The 21192-nt window shown below is 36.8% G+C and overlaps 1 protein-coding gene across 1 annotated transcript in view; it reads left to right on the forward strand.

Annotated features, from left to right (window-relative positions):
- Positions 1-2531: 2531 nt before the first annotated feature.
- LOC131065509 (phosphatase IMPL1, chloroplastic) overlaps positions 2532-21192 on the forward strand; it is a 177356-nt gene continuing 158695 nt past the window's right edge. The window contains exons 1-2 of the mRNA XM_059219071.1: positions 2532-2654; positions 10989-11134. Coding sequence (XP_059075054.1) covers positions 2532-2654; positions 10989-11134 — 269 coding nt within the window. The remainder of the gene's footprint in view (positions 2655-10988; positions 11135-21192) is intronic.

Below are 21192 nucleotides of genomic sequence, written 5' to 3' on the forward strand. Positions count from 1 at the left end.
AATTCTGGACACTAGATGGAAGGAGGCAATCTAACTACATAGATGATTCCACTCCATACTATTGTTCGTGCCACTGTTGAAGGAACTATGCCATCATGCCCGAACATTCTTTGCCTGAAATCTTCTAAGTTGAATGTCTCGAAGTTGATGTCACCAACATTTTCCCACTTCGATTGGATTTTGGATTTGGGAAGAAATCCTTTCATTTTCTTCTTGATCAACACTTGTTTGGACTCAGTTGCAACCTTGACTTCCACCATTCAATTTCCTCGAATTCCAAGGATAAATAATGTTAAAATTATTTCCTTTTAAACTTGGAAATTTAATTAATCCACCCTATGGTATAATCTTTCGTCACAAGGATTGATAAAACATAAATTCAAAATTCTAAACTGCAAGGAAAAAATGAACAAGTCCATAGCGTGATTTTGGTTGGAATGACTACATACTTGGAATTTCAAACTTGGGAAATAAATAAATAACTAACCTTGCTAGGAAGGAATTCCAAACTTAAAATAATGAAGAAAAAATGTGCCTTGGTCAAATTCGCTCCAAATTATCCGTCTCTCCAAAGTCGCACCTACTTTTTTGGCTGTGAATTTCCAAGTTGAGGTTAAAATGAATTACCAACTTTTATAGGCATTTTTGCCTCTTGAATTCACACCTCTTTGTCTTATTGGTTGATTAAAGAGAAAAACAACCAATTTCATTTAGGGTCAATCAATTTTATTCAAAAAATTAATTAATTTTTTCTCCATGTGTGGACCCCACGCCCCAAAATCATTAAAAAACGCATTAAAATATTAATTATTTCTTGTTCCATGTTTTATATCTTCCTTGGGCGCACTTTTACTAGGGAGAAGGATTTTTTCCTTGTGGAAAATTCGTCCTCAGAGTGGATTTTCCACTCTTGGGCGCATTTTTAGTCTGGTGGAGGATTTTCTCATTTTCGTCAAATTCCTCCTTCGATGAGAATTTCCACTCTTGGGCACAGTTTTGGCCTGGAGGATGATTTTTTTATTTTCGCCAAATTCCTCCTTCAATGAGAATTTCCACTCCTGGGTGCACTGTTGGCTTGGAGGAGGATTTTTTCATTTTCGCCAAATTGCTCCTTCAATGAGAATTTCCACTCCTGGGCACACTTTTGGCCTGGAGGAGGATTTTTTCGTTTTCGCCAATTTCCTCCTTCGACGAGAATTTCCACTCTTGGGTGCACTTTTGGCCTGGAGGAGGATTTTTTTGTTTTTGCCAAATTCCTCTTTTGAGGAGAATTTCCACTCCTGGGTGCACTTTTGGTCTTGAGGAGGATTTTTTCGTTTTTGCCAAATTCCTTAATGCTTTGCATTTCATCTTCGTTCTATTGGACTTGAGTCTAGATACCTGCTCCATTTGCAATCAACGTTCTCATGTTTCTAAATATAGAAATTTTTGTCCAAATGCGAAATTAGGTCAATCGGGGCCGTTGTGAAACTTTCTAAAAATAGACACTGCTAAAAATAGAAAGTTCTCAAAAGATGCTCAAATTTCATTGGTAGGCCCTTTGAAATAGAAAGTTTGGTCCAAATGCGAAATTAGGTCAATCAGGGCCATAGTGAAACTTTCTAAAAGTAGACATTCTAAAAATAGACACTGCTAAAAATAGAAAGTTCTTAGAAAATGTTCAAATTTCACTGGTAGGTCCTTTGAAAGATTCTCTTTTCAACACAAGTTTTTTCTTTCAGAACTAACAAGACACAAACCCTAAAAATTAATGACGCTCTAAACTTGGTGATGTTTAGATTATTACATTACCCTTCAACACTTGAAATTGGGAAAGTCATAAAGATACTGCCAAGAGACCTAAAGCAAACGATTATATGAGCAAAAATGAGGGGGTCCCCCATTTGCAATGGGGTGATGTGTGAAAAGGTCACAACATGACTTTCTTTAGGTTTTCCTACTTTGAAATGGGAGCAATTTTTCTATATTCAAGGGATAATGCATAGCTCTCATACCATGAGAGAGCATGATGTAATGTCCCTTATTGGACCATTAGGCAAAATTTACATATTTTTACAATTGATACAAACCCATGTCCTTTTTGAGCATCAATTTCCCAATGTGTGGATGTGAGAGGTATGGACAAGAAATAAATGATGAAGCTTACTGGTAGCAATGACCAGTTTATGATCAATGCCCAAACAAGTTGCTCAAGACAAACTGGCTGATTAATTACTGCAGACTGGTTCAGTGCCAAAATGGCAGGCTACAAGCTGATCTGGATCAATACGAAATGGCATATAATGAATGCAAACCCTTGGTGGCTATCCCATCCAATCGTTGATTACAATGTAAGTAATGGAAATTAAAAGAATCCAATGGAAGACCTTCCATATTATTACAATTGAATTCACTAATTCTTATGTTCTTTTTTGGCACAGGACTGAACAAGAAAAATACAATCATTTGTGAAGTAGGAAAACTGAGAATCATTAGAAAAGGGTATTTGGAATATCAACTATCATGATCCTCCAACAATATCCAGGTCTGAAATGGCTTGCAAACTCACTATTTCTTCCAAACAGAAGCTAATTGGATTTAGAAATTGCCAGCAAATAGGGTGCAGTAGTACCATAAATTTGCAGCAGTCACTTCCAGCAGGGGCAGCCAATCACGTATATGGTATTGTGGGTGATAATTAGCAGAAAGACCTCTATTCAGAGCAGCACTTTGACCTCTAATTAGTACAGCCTGGTTCCACCAGCAATATGACCCTCTGAATAACATTTCCCAGCTACAGTAACATTTAGAACAGTCAAAAATAGGGCATGAGGACTAGAAATAAGCAGCAACAGACTATAAGTATTACTATGTCACCAAACTACTATTGCTATTAAACTGAAAGGTATGGCCCAACAAGTATGAAAGTCACAGTCCTTTTTACTGTATGGCCTGCAAACAGCATTAACTCTCTTTCGCAACATATGCTAAACGATAAGATTTGTTAAAAAATGATTTCTTAGCTCTTCCAATCTGAAAATGCAATCACATGAAAGGTAACTCACATAAGGGAACTGAATCACCACCAATATGTGTATTTTTTGTATTTTTGAATGTATAAATTGTACCACACAACTGAATGAAAAACTTCACACCAATAGCAACTGAAAATACAATGCAAATCAGCTCAATGGAAATCCTAGGATGGAATTTCTCCTTCAGAACGGAGGGTTTTCCTCTATTCCATTCGCTGGTAGGGCTTTCGTCCTAGGGCAAGATATGAACACAAGGCTCAATTTTGAATAAAAAGGATTTGATAATTTTTTATGCAGAGGAGCAAATGAGTTTTCGATTCCCTTTTATAGAATCCGAGGAATTAAAATTAAAATATTTACTTTTCCGTCCTAAAAAAATCTAATTTTAAATTGACTTAATTAAGTCTACTCCAAAATATTAGAATATAACTAAGGGTTACATAAGGCCTTATTGTGCCCCATTTAGGCGGTTTAGAAATAATAAATAAAGTGGCCTTTTACAATATTAACATAAATTACAATAAGATCAGACCTACTTTAATTATTATTAAAATAATTTCCCTAACGCAACCCATGAACCTATGAGAATTAAAAAAGTAGGCTAAGGGACCATGTCACAACTAGGGCCAAAAAGGGGATAGCACACATGGCCTAATAACTTGAATCTGGAATGTTTACTGATCTGAATTTTCGGCACTAATTTCTCTGTCATATGGCATATGTCAATCTTTGTTTCAGCCTTGGAAACATTCTGTATTGGTACCGTTGAGTCTTTACTAATTTCTCTTCTAAGCCAAGGCTTGCACAAAGTTTTCTATTTGGTTTTTCTTCTCTACTAAATTGGAGATACACAGATTTTGTTTTGTTCCTACCCTTCTCTAGCTGTTGCTCTTACAACCCAAATCCACCACCTTGTTCATCTTGGGTTGGTAAGGAACTAGATTACTGTTGCCACCTGACCTTGTAGTGGACATAAACTTTCCACAACCTTGCTCAACAACCAGAAACTTGCAGCTTTGACAGCACTTGATCCTCAAATCGAAGGATTGACAACCCTATTGATGCATCATTGATGGATTCCTATATTAGCACTTTTCTCTACACTCTTATTAATCTGCCCTAATGGCTTCTCTCACACATGCAGCAGTATTTAATGTGTGAATGACAGAAATAAATTGGTTAAAGAAACAGTAAAATATGGCACAAGCACATCACACAGTTCACATAATACAAAAGTTCATGAGGAGAAAACTTGAAATGGTAAAAAATATCCAAGAATGGTATGCCTGTAGCATCCCACTTACTAAGGAGTGTTAGTACATGGAGAATCTGCCATTATAAATGGCCTTACAGGTTTGTACAACATTGATACAACTTCCCTTGTCTCCACTTTGGTCTTGCACTCCACAAGAAACTTGCAAACACTGTTTGCCTCCTGCAACACTGAAAGATCCTAAATGGATCCTTTTGCTGTTGCTTCTGTAAATTCTTAATTAAACATACTATATTTTTGTAATTTTCCGGTGATCTTATAGAATAGACAGAAGTTGCAGAAAGGGATTGTTTCTTTTTGGGTTTTGATGTTATAAGTAATTGATAAATAGCAACAACTGTGAAATAAAACAGTAAACAAAGTTCATATGTAAGAACACTTAAGCAATCTGAAAATACTGCAAATCATACCAGGCAAATAACCTAGTTTTGTATTCAGCAAGAATCCATACATTTATTTGGAGCTGTTCTCAATCTGGATTGATGCCAGATGGAGGAATATTACTGGCAACGAACAAGGAAGACCAAATAAGCTGAATACAACCCTTCAAGCCAACATACAAATAAGGCGTGGTTGCAAAGGAGGCGTGGAAGCTGCTGCAAATCACGTGCCAGCTGAAATAGACCAGCCGCCCTGTTGAACCCCCCCATATGCATGCTGAATCTTCAGGACAAGAAGATGTGTCTTCTACCTCTGACAATCTCTGTGCAATCCTGGATAAATCCACTGTCAACTCCTGCTGAGGGCTACGTCCCAGCAAGTTCAGACCTGGGGTTTGCGTCCCAGACCAAAATCACTCTTCCAGAGCAATTCCCAAATTCGCAAGTTTCAAAATGACCAAAGATGCTCTCAATTAGGTTTTCATCTCCTTATAACTCCTTTCCCTTTGCAAGTCGAACCCTAAAGAATAATAAAGCTTGCGCTTTATAATTAAAGTGACACTTTTCCAATTATGGCGTCAAACTATAGAAAAATATCGCCCTAAAAAGTAGGAACCTCTCTCCAAACACCTGTAACTGCTCAAAAGGATCTTGCTCTACTCCTTGGTCCCCCAGGTGGTCATTCAGTCAACTGCCAGTTCTCCCTAAAAAATAAGAGACCTCCCTAAAATGTAGGAATTGTCGTCTGAAGGTCCAAAACTGAGCCCCTGCAAAGCTCCATGACCCTTAGAATGAGTCCCCTAACCATGTCATTGACCTACGGGAACTCGAATGGTAGGTCAACCCCTACTCATCTCATGTCAACTAGAAAAGGGAACATTACAAAGTCGAACCCTAAAGAATAATAAAGCTTGCGCTTTATAATTAAAGTGACACTTTCCCAATTATGGCGTCAAAATATAGAAAAATATCACTTTATTGCGAATAAATAGCTTCAAGCATCCAAAAAGACTCCGGGAGGTGAGAATCATGTAGCAAAGTTCAAGACCTTTCCAACGAGCTATAACACATAGGCATATCAAACCAGATGAAGCCAAAAACCCCTTATTACTCCGAAATGGCTATATACATAGCCTTATCTTAATTTATTTAATCGCTAACTTAGGAAATATTTAAATATATTAAAATATTTCCATAGATCCAATAATAGCCCAAAATAACCAACCAAACATGAATTTGACTTTGTCACCTGTTTGTGACTGATTTCGGACAAGATGGGCCAACTGGCAGTCCCATCCCTAAAATCTAGGGATGCTCCTAGAAACTAGGAAACACACCCAATCTTCCTGAAACTGAAACCATGGTATGGTCACGTGGAACCTCAAATATGGAAACTGCCACAACCTCCTAAAAAGTAGGGAATCGCCCTAAAAAGTAGGAACCTCTCTCCAAACACCTCAAAAGGATCCTGCTCTACTCCTTGGTCCCCCAGATGGTCATTCAGTGAACTGCCAGTTCTCCCTAAAAAATAGGAGACCTCCCTAAAATGTAGGAACTGTCGTTTGAAGGTCCAAAACGGCTCATAGAGCCCCTGCAAAACTCCATGACCCTCAGAATGAGTCCCCTAACCATGTCATTGACCTACGGGAACTCGAATGGTAGGTCAACCCCTGCTCATCTCATGTCACCTAGAAAAGGGAACATTACATACTATATTTTTGTAATTTTCCGGTGATCTTATAGAATAGACAAAAGTTGTAGAAAGGGATTGTTTCTTTTTGGGTTTTGATGTTATAAGTAAAGTAATTGATAAATAGTAACAACTGTGAAATAAAACAGTAAACAATGTTCATATGTAAGAACACTTAAGCAATCTGAAAATACTGCAAATCATACCAGGCAAATAACCTAGTTTTGTATTCAGCAAGAATCCATACATTTATTTGGAGCTGTTCTCAATCTGGATTCATGTTTGGTTGGTTATTTTGGGCTATTATTGGATCTATGGATATTTAAATACTTCCATAGATCCAATAATAGCCCAAAATAACCAACCAAACATGAATCTGACTTTGTCACCTGTCTGTGACTGATGCCAGACAAGATGGGCCAACTGGCAGTCCCATCCCTAAAATCTAGGGGTGCTCCTAGAAACTAGGAAACACACCCAATCTTCCTGAAACTGAAACCATGGTATGGTCCCGTGGAACCTGAAATATGGAAACTGCCACAACCTCCTAAAAAGTAGGGAATCGCCCTTAAAAGTAGGAACCTCTCTCCAAACACCTATAACTGCTCAAAAGGATCTTGCTCTACTCCTTGGTCCCCCAGGTGGTCATTCAGTCAATTGCCAGTTCTCCCTAAAAAATAGGAGACCTCCCTAAAATGTAGGAACTGTCGTCTGAAGGTCCAAAACGGCTCACAGAGCCCCTGCAAAGCTCCATGACCCTCGGAATGAGTCCCCTAACCATGTCATTGACCTACGGGAACTCGAATGGTAGGTCAACCCCTGCTCATCTCATGTCACCTAGAAAAGGGAACATTACAAACATAGTAATGAGAGTGATTTCTCTGCCAACCTAACCCTCATTTGCCTTTCCTGCTGCCCTAGATCCTTCTTTGACTGCCATCAATGAAGAATTAACTATTTTGGAATGCCGATGGTTGCCTAAGACAACTTTCTAATCCACTAGTTACATCTGTATGGGAAAATATTGCAGTTGCCATCCCAATCATCATATCTGTCCACATGGGCAAAGCCGCAAATGGATCAATGCTGCCAAAAGAAAATGAGCAATTGTGTCTTTTGAAGAGATGAACAGCTTGCGGAAATAACATTGCTGTCCTAAGTTCTAACACTACCCAATAAAGGGGGAAAAATAGATATGACCGATAAAAAAGTCAAATAACTATTAAAAGGGACAAAATTATCTGTATTACATTCCTTTGCCCTAAAATGATTTCCAACATGTTGTCAATGTGCAAAATTGCCCTGCAACAATTAAGGATATGGCTGTTTGACTCCACAAATTACATGAAAATGTTTTGGATCATCTCCAAGAAACCTTTAGAATTATTCTTCCATTTATACACCTGCTGCATACTCTTTTTGGCATTCACCATATTGCGGAAAGCTATAAGAATTTCCCCAGCAATTATTCCAACGAAGAATGTTATGTGATGTCCCCATCTAAACAAATCAAAGTATGATAATGCCATTCTAAAATAGAATTTAATAATAAATAATAATACAATTAAATATATAAAAAATAAAAATAAATATATATATATATATATATATATATATATATATATATATAACCAAATAAATGAATAGAATGGACTAAATAAAATATTAATAATAATAATAAACAAGATTCAATATATAATTTATATTTATTAAATATTAATATTAATTACATATTCATCAAATAATAATATAAATTATATGATATTTTATTATTACAAAACACAAATAAAAAGTTCTCACCGGTTCCCTGAGTTTTATTGCTGTTGCTAACATATCAAATGGTAAACTTTGGGGCAGGCCAGATCTGACGCATGTCAGAATGGTCTCCCTTGCAAAAGTATAAGAATCCTTCCAAGTGAAATACGAACCATACAATTATGGTGATAATGACCTTTGGTAGTGATTCATTAAAATGATTAATCTCTTATATTTATATGAGAAAACGAAGGTGACAGCTTGATCAATAAAGATAGCAATGATATTAATATTCGATACAAGCATAGAAGATAGCAGTGGATAAAAAGAAGACCGGAATTAGTCAACAACGATAATAGGTATCAACAAATGACATATCCTAAACAAGATAAGATTATAAGAGGATATAAGAGACGAAGTCGATAAAGCCAATTAAAATACAAGAATCACCACCTTGGGATTAGTTAGTAATAAATAAGATAATAATAAACGATATCATTGGTCGGTTATGAAAGGGTATAAGCCATGCCGGTTGGAGTGCAATCGATCCTTTTGGTATTGCAAGATATAAAAGGAAATTGGATTCACTCTGAAAAGGGGGGAGAGATAGGCTGAACACGTATGCTTAACATAGGAAGACTAATAAAGTTTGAATGCAGAATTTAATAGTAAGAGTAATATAGACTGCAACACGTATGACAGTAATTATTGACTTCTTATATAATGGTAGACCAGATTTGACGCAATCAGATCTTTCTGCCCTTACACCCCACTAAATATAATTATTGCTTGTAGGCAGTAGTGCTATTTAATATATATTCGATAATTAGAAAATATATAAATGTTTGATAATATAAGTTATTAATTTATTTATATTCAAATCAGAAAATAATAATATATATATACATGTATATATACTAAGATTATGTTTATATATAATTTATATAATAGAATTGAATATGATATAAGGAGGAAATTATACGAAGACAATGGAATACATCCAATAATTTACACGCTGCGAAACAGGTAAACAGTTGATTTACACGCCACAAGGATATATATGTGTGTGGACGTGGTGCCACACACACACATATATTTATGATGGTTCTGTCGTATGAATAGTATACCAATCTCTTTGACAGAGTTATAGTAGGATAATGATATTATCTCATGTGTATGTAGCAAAGGATACATGAATGTATGTAGAATATATATGTATATAGGATCAATAATGGAAATTAAGGAATATGTAAATGTGGGCATAAATTATGGAATGGAAAATAGTAATGAATTGTAAAAATGTATTATAAATGTAATCACATGATGGAGGATATAGGGAGGAAACTTCCTTAGTCTAAGGGAGGGATTATGATAATCCCTAGGGCAGTATATACTGAACATTGATATGCATATGTATGGCTTGGTTGATTAAGTTCAACCAAGAAGAGACGGATCTGGCCGGTTCCCTCTGAGGACTTGGATGATGGAGGCATCACCCAAGGCAAGGAATAGACAAGGGTCTTCCTTGGATGGCTTGGAGGTTACACCCAAGACAAGATTCGAACTCATCTTCGATTTCCTGGAGGGCTTGGAACCAAGGGGTTCCAAGAGGGCGAGCTTCACGGCCGCCTAAGGACATCTTGGAACCAAGGGGCTCCAAGAGGGCGAGCTTCACGGCCGCCTAAGGACATACTTTCGTATGGCATTCGTATCCTTTTTATTAGATGAAAATTATGATTATGTTAATTAAGTATTAAAGATAGATTGCAAATTAAAAATGGTTTATATATATTCATATGTTGTATTCTAACAATTTGTTTTGCAGGACAGTAATCCCTAACTAGTGGGGACATTACATGTTACCGCAGTGACTTGCAGAAGTTTAGAAAACACTCCTCAAAGACCTCATACTGTTTAGGGCACAAACTTAACACATGTAGCATTCTAGGAAACATCAATGAAGCTTTTCTAGATACCTGCAACAACTTGTAGAACACCTGCAGCGGCCTGTTGCCCACCTGCAGCAGCCTATACAATGCCCGTAGCAGCCTTAACAGCATATACAGCATTGATGAAAGTGGTCTACAAGTAAAACTACAGCATGTGGTTGACTATGGAGCCTTCTTGATCCAAAGTATCAATTTTGGATCAGCAAGATTAGGGAGAGTCATAGCATGTTGCACATAAAAGGACATGAAAAGGCAAAGAGGTAAACTTGAGTGCTAAATATAGCACCGTGGGATTTAATTTTGAGGCAGTAACATGAATTGTACACTATAATTATATATATGAAGTTATCAAGTTGTCTAGATTTAGGATTAAACAAATAAATTAATCTATTAATTCATCATGTTTGAGTATTATTTGGAGGTTGCTTATCATCAACTTTAATCTTTTTATTCATATCTTAGGGACTTTGTGACTCGTGGAATTCCCAAACATCACATATGACCACCTTTCTAAACGGAGTGTTAAGGCACACTATTAGTAATACCCAGTGAACAGAAAAGTTTCTTTTTGTTAGGAGACAGACCCAACTAGCACAGCTTGTAATTATTTTTTATTTTACTGTTGACGAGGGAAGTCAATTTGTCAATCAGTCTTGATATATTGTGAATTGTATGCACTTATATTTCCTTAGAATTTCCTACTTCTAGGCTAACAGAGTTAATGAAATTCTTTGTATGTGATATATTACCATTCCTAAATCTTATTCTTGAAAGTTAACAGAGTCAATGAAATTCTTTGCATGTGATATATTTTAATGGTACATCTTCTCTTGGAAATTGTCTTCTCTGAAGAATATATGCTATTAGTGATTGATGAAAGTGTGAAAAAGGAGATAACTTGGAGAAGTTGGCCAGGAAAAAAGTTAGAGAAAGGATAGTGTATTATTTTGTATTTCATGCTCAATTGTGATTGATTTGTTTCAACTTTTCACTGGTTTCTTGCAGGTGGTAATGGAAGCTGTCAATAAGCCTCGAAATATTGATTATAAAGGAAAGACTGATCTTGTGACAGAGTAAGAATTGATACTCTAATTTTTAAATTTTATTTTGAAGGAATGCACCTTATATTGTTCTATTCATTGCTCATTTTCCTTGTAATACTCTATTGTGGGAAACCCATAATTAAAAAATGTAGTTCAAATTTACTTTTTGACATTTTGTTTCAAGTGGTTCATCTACCTAGAAGTTTGTATAACATGTTATCTGAACTAAGAAAGATAATAGGGAAAAATAATACATTTATGTTGTTAAGACTGTACAGCTTATTACTTTCAACAAAATAATGGGTCCATGGAATAGTTTAGAGGTCTTTAGATCAGATATCATCTAGAGCTTGGCCACCTGTTTCCTTTTAATGGGATTAGTCTCAATATGATCTTTTATTTGATTTATATTTGTATGATACTAGAGGTAGAAGTAGGTGATTAAGGGATTGTCATAGTCCTAATCGAGCAACTTAGGGATTATTGCTTCTATTGTTATGTAACCTAGAGAAGGCTCATTCTGCATCCTTGGTAGTTCACTTTTCTTTAGGAAATATGATCTCATTTGGGTTAATAAAAATAATAAACAAGCTGGTATTTTAGTCATTTCCTATTGTATATTGCAAATAATGTTTGTAATTCCTGTTGAAGAGGTAAAAAATGTAATAACCCCTGCTAATCTGCCTTTTATTTTTTTAGTTTCGTATGCTTATAAATTTGTCAAAAACTTTGTATGCAGTATGCACGGTCTGATTTTCTGAGTTCTTGTTTTTTTTATTGTGAGCTTAAGGGATTGTAATTGATGCCAAATCACATAATATTGCAAGGAAATGAAAGGCTAACAATATGCATATAGCTTTTGACAATAGAGATCCGAGGAATAACAACTATAACAGCATAAATCAGAACAGATAAATGATTTATTTATGACTGTTACAACCTTGTCTCAGACTGAAACTTCATACCAATGAGTGTTTTATCATCAACCATACAAGTGTAAAATCAATTCTTTAAATACCCGTTAACCTTGCTTGTTACTATAGACATGAAATGGCATACAACGAAAGAGAATGGAGCTGGAAATGGACTGTTAACACCCTTAATGCAAATTTGAGTACAACTGAAGTAGTAACAGCAATAATGAGTCCAAAAACAAGTGCCAAATCTCCACCAGGTGTAGCTGCCTAGGGTAGGAATGGAATAATGAACCCCTAGCTAGATATGATTGCAAATGTAACCCCCAAATGGCTGCCGAATACTGTAGCAGCACTGTTCACGGTACTGTTCATGCACTATTCACGACACTGTAGCAAATCACAAATCTTCCTTTCCCTTATTTGTGATGCCACTATCACCCTCGAATCTGCTCCAAATATCTTCTTCAAATCTGCCCTTCTCTATTAGAAATTCTAATAAGCCCAATGTGTTTCCTGAATGAAAACACCATTAATTCTCCTAACTGTATCTTGCAACAGTGAGAAGAATGTAGACAAAGAGGTCTTTCATCCTCCAAGCCCAATAATCAGATTTCTGAGAAATCCAATAACATAACTTTCATCTCATCCAAGCATGCTCAAGAATGAGCTCTTCAATTCATTTTATAACTCCATCTTGGAAGTTGCCCATTCGCCTTGCCAATGTGGGATAAATAACTTTTCCTTCATTTTATTTCCCCTTTTTTGTCACCCACTTAAGAGACTCTTTAATAAGTACAAAGAAACATTAACTTATGTCTCCCAAGTGCCCCTTTATAAAATCACTTTCTAAATTAAACTTCTTTTTAGCTCCAAAAATGATCTCTTCGTTATCGATTTGCCTCTGCAGATGAAAAACAAATGATTATATTTACTACCGATCACTGTATTGTTTTCTTCTATTGAATATCTTATAAACAGAGAGGGTAGCATATATATATCTTTTGTTTCCATTGGATCGTGCCTCCACAGGGGGTCACGATCCTATGTGGAACTATGTGGTTCCACATAGGGTCGTGACCCCTGTGTGGAGCCACGATCCTTCTACACCGGCGATTACTTCCTTACATAAACTCAACGATACATAGCATAGCAAATTTGTTAGTTAATACTAACTAAATTTAATCACAATTAAATCGCAAATAACAGACTTAGTTTTTGTGCGTTGATAAAATAAGGAGACAGATTTATTTTCCTGAGTGTTACGACTAAGACTATAATTAACACTCCCTCTTAGTCTTAGGAGTATAGACCTAAAACTTAATTGAGCTCACCACTAATCTCATGAGAATTACATCACCTAGATATGAAGTATCATCGTGTGATACTCAGGATATACTCACTTTGATATCCAGTTTTAAGTATCAGCCTGTGATACTAAGGATATACTCACTTTGATATCCCTGTTATAGTATGTGCATTGAAATTAATCCGCTTACATAATGTCTACTATAACTTATCATATTACTGATATTCAAATTGTCTGATTTTCAGTTTATATGATCTTCCAAACATTTATAAGATCGTCACCTTACAATGTTAAAATACAAGTGTTCATTAACTAAAGAATCGTCATCCTTTAGGAATGAACACAGGGAAAGGTTACATACTCATATACTCAAATATATGACCAAGAAGTTTACATAAATTTTAGACATCAATTACAGTTTAACCATACCAAGATACCTCCTGAAGTGATCTATTTTCACTCTTGCTAGGGGTTTGGTGAGAATGTCAGCTGTCTGATCTCATGTATTGACATATTCCAGTCTTATTACCTTTCTCTCTGTCATGTCTCTTACATAGTGATATGGGATCTCAATGTGCTTGGATCTATCATGAAAAATTGGATTCACTGAAAGTTTAATGCAGCTCTGATTGTCACAATGAATGATAGTAGGCTTCAGACTTTCACCAAACAGTCCTACTATCAATTTCCTCAACCATACAACTTCCTTAGCTGCCATGGATGCAGCTATATATTCAGCTTTTGTGGAGCTCTGAGCTACGGATGATTGTTTTCTGCAGATCCAAGATACCATGGCTGATCCTAAGCTAAAACAGCATCCTGAAGTGCTCTTCCTGTCTATCATGCTTCCAGCCCAGTTTGAATCAGAGTATCCATGTAGGTTCAATGCAGTGTGTTCATAATGCAGTCCATAGTCCAAGGTACCTTGTAGATATCTCAATATATGCTTTACTACAACCAAATGTATTTCTTTGGGTTCAACCATGTGTTGACTGAGTGCATTTACTGCATAACATATATCAGGTCTGGTATTGACTAGGTACATTAATGATCCAATAATTTGTCTGTATAATGTTGGATCTGCAAATTTGGAATTTGCTATAGCTTCTTTTAGTTTATGTAGGTTTGTTTCCATAGGAGATGACATTGGCTTACAATTCATCATTCCAAATCTCTTCAGAATGTCAATGGTGTATTTACCTTGATTTAGATAAATACCATTTGGTTTTTGCCATACTTCTAATCCAAGGAAATAATGGAGACCTAAATCCTTCATCTCAAACTCTGAAGCTAGTTCTTGTTTGCATTTTGCAATGAGATGATCTTCGCCTGTAATTAATAAGTCATCTACATATAATATGAGTATCAACATTTCACCTTTGATTATTTTGAAATACAGATTTGGATCAGCAATGTTCTTAGAGAAACCTATCTCTAATAAGTAACTGTCAATTCTTTCGTACCATGCTCTGGGAGCTTGTTTTAATCCATACAGTGCTTTCTCTAACTTGCATACATGTGTTTTAGCATTATTTACCTCAAATCCCTCAGGTTGCTCTAGATATACTTCTTCTTCAATTGTTCCATTCAAAAATGCAGTTTTTACATCCATTTGATGAACTTTCTATCCTTTAGATGCTGCTATAGCCAGGATTGTTCTAACAGAAGTATATCGTGCAACAGGTGCAAATGTTTCTTCATAGTCAATTCCTTCCTTCTGTGAAAAACCTCGAGCAACAAATCTTGCCTTATGTTTTTCTATACTGCCATTAGCAGCATGCTTAATTTTAAAGAGCCATTTAGAAGATACAACTGATTTTCCTTTAGGTCTAGGCACAATTTTCCACACATCATTCTTTAAGATAGATTGATATTCCTCTATCATGGCATCTTTCCATACTTGTTGTTTAAGAGCCTCTCCGACACTTGAAGGTTCAACATTTATGAGGTCTGTCATTAGAGTAACATAGCTATAAAACTTTGAAGGTCTTTTGCTTTCTCTAACTGTTCCTCTAGGTGCTGCAAAGGATTCTGCTTCCTGTACTGTTTTAGTGGCCCATAGTGGTCTCTTCTTGGGATTCTCTGTTGTAGTGTTCTCAAGTTCCAAGGTGATATCCTTAGGATGCTCCCTCTGAGTTTCAGAAAGAGAATCTTCTTCCAAATTAATGGAATTAGTTGGGATTTCAGGTGTGATAGAACTCTTTGTTTTGTTAATAGCTGTATCTTCCTCAAATATGACATCTCTGCTTAATTCTATTTGTCTTTGACCAGGGATGAATATTCGGTAGGCTTTAGATGTTTCACTATATCCTACAAAAATCCCTTTCTGTCCAGTAGGTTCTAATTTAGTTCTTTTCTCCTTAGGTACATGAATATAAACAGGACATCCAAATATTTTGAGATTGCTAATATCAGGTTTAATTCCAGTAAAGACTTCTTCAGGAGTTTTGTCACCAATATGAGAGTGAGGACATTTGTTTTGAATGTATACAACGGTATTAGTGGCTTCTCCCCAAAGTGCAGTTTCTAGGTTTTGATCTAACAACATAGCTCTTGCCGCTTCTACTATTGTTCTATTTTTTCTTTCAGCAACCCCGTTTTGTTGAGGATTGTAAGGTACAGTGAACTCCCTCTTAATCCCAGCATCTTTACAAAACTCTTTAAACACTTCTGATGTGTATTCCCTACCATTGTCAGTCCTAAGAGTTTTGATTTTCCTACCAGAGTGATTTTTTGTAATAGATTTGAACTCTTTAAATTTCCTAAGAATATCTTCAGATCCTTTACTTTTAAGGAAATAAATCCAAGTTTTCCTAGAAAAATCGTCTACAAAGATTACATAGTATAATGCGTTTCCTAGTGATGGTTCAGACATAGGCCCACATAAGTCAGAGTGAACTAGTTCTAGTACCCCTTTAGTTTTTCTAGAACTGCAAGGAAAAGAGCTTTTAGTTTTTTTCCCTAGTGCACATCCCTTACAAACATCTGAATGAATTGGCTTTAGTTTAGGTAGTCCTGTGACTAATTTCTCCATAGAGGGTAGAGCACGAAATTGTAAGTGCCCTAGTCTTCTATGCCAAATTTCTGCTTGATCTATGACTTCATGAAGTAAGGTTTGATTTGGCTCATTACACAATTCATATAGGTGCCCTTGTCTGTAACCAATCACTTGTGCTCTTTTGAAGGTGGCTGTTTTTGTCCATGCCATTACCTTTCCTTCTATGAATGAGACTCTATATCCGTCATCCTCAAGTGCAGAGATAGAGACTAAGTTCCTTTTGATGCCTGGTACAAATAGTACCCCGGTGAGTTGGATTGAGATTCCAGACTTCAGTCTGATTGTACATGTCTCGACACCCTTTACAGGATGTGCAGAGTCATCCCCTATTGTTACCTCATCATTTGATCCCTTTTCCATTGAGTCTAGTAATTCTCTAAATCTTGTGACATGTCTTGACGATCCACTGTCTATCACCCAAGTGTTAGACTTGTTTGAAGCTTGACTTGATAGTGCTGAATATAATACAAACTTCTCAGATTCAAGTTCTGTGTTCCTCTCTACTTTGGCAAATGATGCCTGCTGTTTTACTTTATTAGGACAGTTAAATGACATATGTCCGTACTGATCATATCTATGACATTGGATTTTTGACATGTCTTTCTTATGAAAGCTTTTCCCATGATGGGATTTTCTCTTCTTGGAGTTTCTCTTCTTGCCTTTCTTACGGGAGTCGGTATTCAGAATGTGGAGGTCTTCATCTTTAGTTTTGTGATTTCCCCCTTTCATTTGCCTTGATTCTTCAAGGAGACAATCATCCCTTAGTCGATCAAATTCTGTGAATTTATCCCTTGCATTTATGCCTTGTTTGAATGATTCCCAGGATTCAGGTAATCCGTCTAGGGTAATCATTGATAGTTCTTGCTTCTCGACATGATAATCAAGTTTTTGCAGTTGATCTTTGAGTGAACCTATCCTCATGAAGTATGAGTTTATTGTTTCACCTTTATTTATACTTATGTGGTTCAACTGTCTTTTTAGAGCTAGGGTTTTGCTCGGATTGTTTATTTCATATGTCCTTTCAAGGGTTTTGAACATTTCATATGCGTTGTCATATTTTAATATAAGTGGTATTATGTGATCCCTTACTGCATCTATCACGATTTTTACAGCTTTATCATTTCCTTCATTCCATACAGTTTTCTTAGGTTTGTCTACAGGTTTGGGCTTGTCTTCTTTTATGAATTTGATTACTTTGTTCTCTTTTAACACTATCATAATTCTGACTTTCCAAGCCAAAAAAATTGTTGCTCCTTCGAGTCTGTCCTCGAATCTGATTGTGTTCGCCATTTTAGAACTCTTCAATTTTGTAAACTTCGCTTTCAGTCTATTCGGATCTTTAAGTAGTTAGGCTCTGATACCATGTAAATGTAAATAGACTGTTATTAGTTTCTGAGCAATCAGAATTCTGAGACAACTAGTTTAGAAGTTTTAGCGTTGGATATAAGGAATGTAAAACCATTTTTATTAATCTTATCGATTTGCCTCTGCAGATGAAAAACAAACGATTATATTAACTACCGATCACTGTATTGTTTTCTTCTATCGAATATCTTATAAACAGAGAGGGTAGCGTATATATATCTTTTGTTTCCATTGGATCGTGCCTCCACAGGGGGTCACAATCCTATGTGGAACCACGTGGTTCCACATTATTCAGAGATGCACACGTATGGGTCAGAAAGTGCAAAGAATGTGCCATGTTTGCTGGCAAAATGGGATTGGTAGCTTTACCTTTGCAGCCAATTCAGGTGGAACAGCCTTTCATGAGGTGGGGTTTGGACTTTATTGGAGTGATAAACCCTGCATCCAGCGCTGGCCATAAGTGGATACTTACAGCCACTGACTATTTCACCAAGTGGACTGAAGCAGTGGCACTCAAAGAGGCAAATGAGACTGCTGTCCTAAATTTCTACGAAGATCTGGTTGCCAGATTTGGGGTACTGGAGTCCATAATTTCAGATAATGGGCTCGCTTTTGTTGGTCTTAAAATCTCTGATTGGGCTGTCAAGAAAGGGATCTACCTAAATACGTCTTCCAACTATTATCCGCAAGGCAATGGCCAGGCAGAATCGACTAATAAAAATCTGATTAGGATTATCAAGAAGACCATGGAAGGCAACCAACGGGTTTGGCATACTCAGTTAAAATCAGCCTTATGGGCTGATAGGATCACCCCAAAAAGGTCCACAAGACAATCACCTTTTATGCTGGTCTACGGTAAGGAAGCAAGGCTTCCTATTTCGTCCGAGCTTCCAGCACTAGACCTGGCAAATCAGTTAGACTCACTGGAGGAGGGCCCCCTTACAGTGAGATTAGCTCAATTGTTTGAGCTAGAAGAGACTAGAAAGGACGCTTTGAATAAGATAGAGCAGCATCAGGCTCAGATGAAGCGATCATTTGACAGAAGAGCGTCTCCAAGAAGCTTCCAGGAAGGAGATGTGGTGCTGAAATGGGACACCCTCAAAAGCAAGCCTGGAAAGCATTCCAAGTTCGATGCATTTTGGAGCGGGCCTTACATTATTTCTGAATGTAAGCAGCACAACGCTTTCCAGCTCTCCAAGATGGACGGTAATGTGGACCCAATCCCGGTCAACGGGATTCACCTCAAGCATTGCTTTTGAGGTATGATCGCAGCTCGTATATAATAGACTAGGTTTTAGATGTTGAATAAGTGCTGCTGCACAGTTAGCTAGTTGCTGTCTAGTTTTCCCTAAGCGCTTCGTGCGCAGTTAGATGTTAGTTGTTTCAGTTTTGCGGAGGAAAGACTGCTGTAAGCTGCCACAGTTTGATGAAGATGATACCTACCATATGAAGCAGTGAATACATTCCACTGCCACACATCATACATATCCACCTCATAAAGCTGGGACAGCTCACAGCAGTCTTTTAAGGATGCTTTTGGTGAGGTTTTTAGCTTAGATCTGAGTTTCAGTAATGCAAGAGAGTGCTTTTCAGAGGTGCTTTGTCGCTGACCTATCCTAATCTATCAAATACACATGTAGAATTCATGATAGCGGTCTGTCAAGACCGCTACCATGAACCCCACACCTATATACTTAATAAGCTATGACAGGTCCAGAGGGGGAAAGGGAGAGAGTTTTGCAGTATTATGATACGTTTTTCCAGTTTTCACAAAGGTTGCAAGTGACTCTGTGCCCAATGATTTTTCAAGGCAGCTGGTCAAGATGTTTAGCAGGCAAACATATAGCAGATGTCGCCAAAAATGTTACCTATTTTTCGCTCCTGGCTGAAAAATAGGTTGAGAAATGCTAGCATGAACAAAAGAAGGCTAGTGTATACTAATTCTCTATTTTTTGTGTTTCCAACTGTACTAAGGAATGATTTAAAAATGATATTTTTAAGTACTTCTAGTCTGTAGCAACAAAAGAGAAAAACATCTCATTCAAAAGGAGAAGTATTTTATTCATATTCAAGCATGCGTCCCACACAAAGAGCCGTGAGACTAGCTACGTGCATCCAGTGCAGAAAGGAAATATACATATATGTATGCACAAGTACAAAGGAAAAAATGAGGAAAGGCATGTCGAGAATGGAACCAGTCATTGCCTGAATGACTGGAACAGTCGAGGTAGGCTCGATGTCGCCTTTGTCTTGCTGCTCCACCCTGGTCCGTTGATGCTTTCCTTCTGATATCTGCAAAAAAGTTGAAACAAGCAATGCGTTAGAACATTTTGTTCTAAGCAATAGCTGGCTGCATTTCTAACATATGTACTAATGCACGCATATATATATATGATCCCTACGTGCATCAGATGCGTATAACTCGCATCACAAAGGAATCTCGAAAGGCAAATATCAGATCAAAGGAAAATCACCATACATATGCATTTTTTGCTAACAGGTTTGTTTCATGTGCAGAAAAAAGAAAAAGGACAGCTTGCTGGTCATGAAATTCACAAAGATGAGTGGAGATGAATGCGGCTCCCACAAGGGTTGAGCCCAGCTCATGTGAAACGATGGCAGGGTCTCATACAATCAAATCATATCAGAGCTGGTGATAAAAGGAAAAAGAGTAACAAAAACGCAAGTATGCAATCACATTATCAGCCAATAAGCATGATGATACTTATTTTTCTCTAGAACGTGAATAAGATGTGCAAATATCTACAAATGATCAACAAGAGGACATTTTATGCATCAAGCCTAAAAGATTTTTTTTATGATAAACTGGAAAAGGCGTGATTGATCAGACATTTCGACAAATTCAAGACAGCTGCGTCCTTGGAAATAATATTCAGATTTTAAGAGAATAATGTTAAAATGGCAGCTACAGTTTTCATAAAATATCTATTTTTAATGCACAGCATTAAGTGGCAGATGACAAAGGAAGGGTTTTTAATGTTGTTTTTCACCATTTTCAGTCCAAACAGTCATTCAGAGATGCACACAGCAGTAAAGTTATCAAAGGAGTACACAGTGGTCATGATTAGACAAGTCTTGTTGACCCACTTTGTTTTGTTCCAGGTGGAGAGCTAGATGCAGGAACAGAAACTAATGTCAACCTTAATTATCAATTGTTTTATCATTTCTTGGGTACGGAGCAATCTGAAGATATTTTATGATTGGAAAGATCCAGAAAATCCTGAGTGGTTAGTTGGGGCCGATGTATCTGAGGATGGAAAGTATATTCTTTTATATATTACAGAGGGTTGTGATCCTGTGAATAGGCTCTATTATTGTGATCTCGATACCCTTCCTCAAGGTATTGAGAGTTTCAAAGGCAAGGAGGAGATGCTTCCATTCCAGAAGCTCATTGATAATTTTGAAGCAGAATATGCCCTTG

The sequence above is a fragment of the Cryptomeria japonica genome, chromosome 4, assembly GCF_030272615.1.
Source record: "Cryptomeria japonica chromosome 4, Sugi_1.0, whole genome shotgun sequence".
In the NCBI taxonomy this organism is placed as follows: domain Eukaryota; kingdom Viridiplantae; phylum Streptophyta; class Pinopsida; order Cupressales; family Cupressaceae; genus Cryptomeria; species Cryptomeria japonica.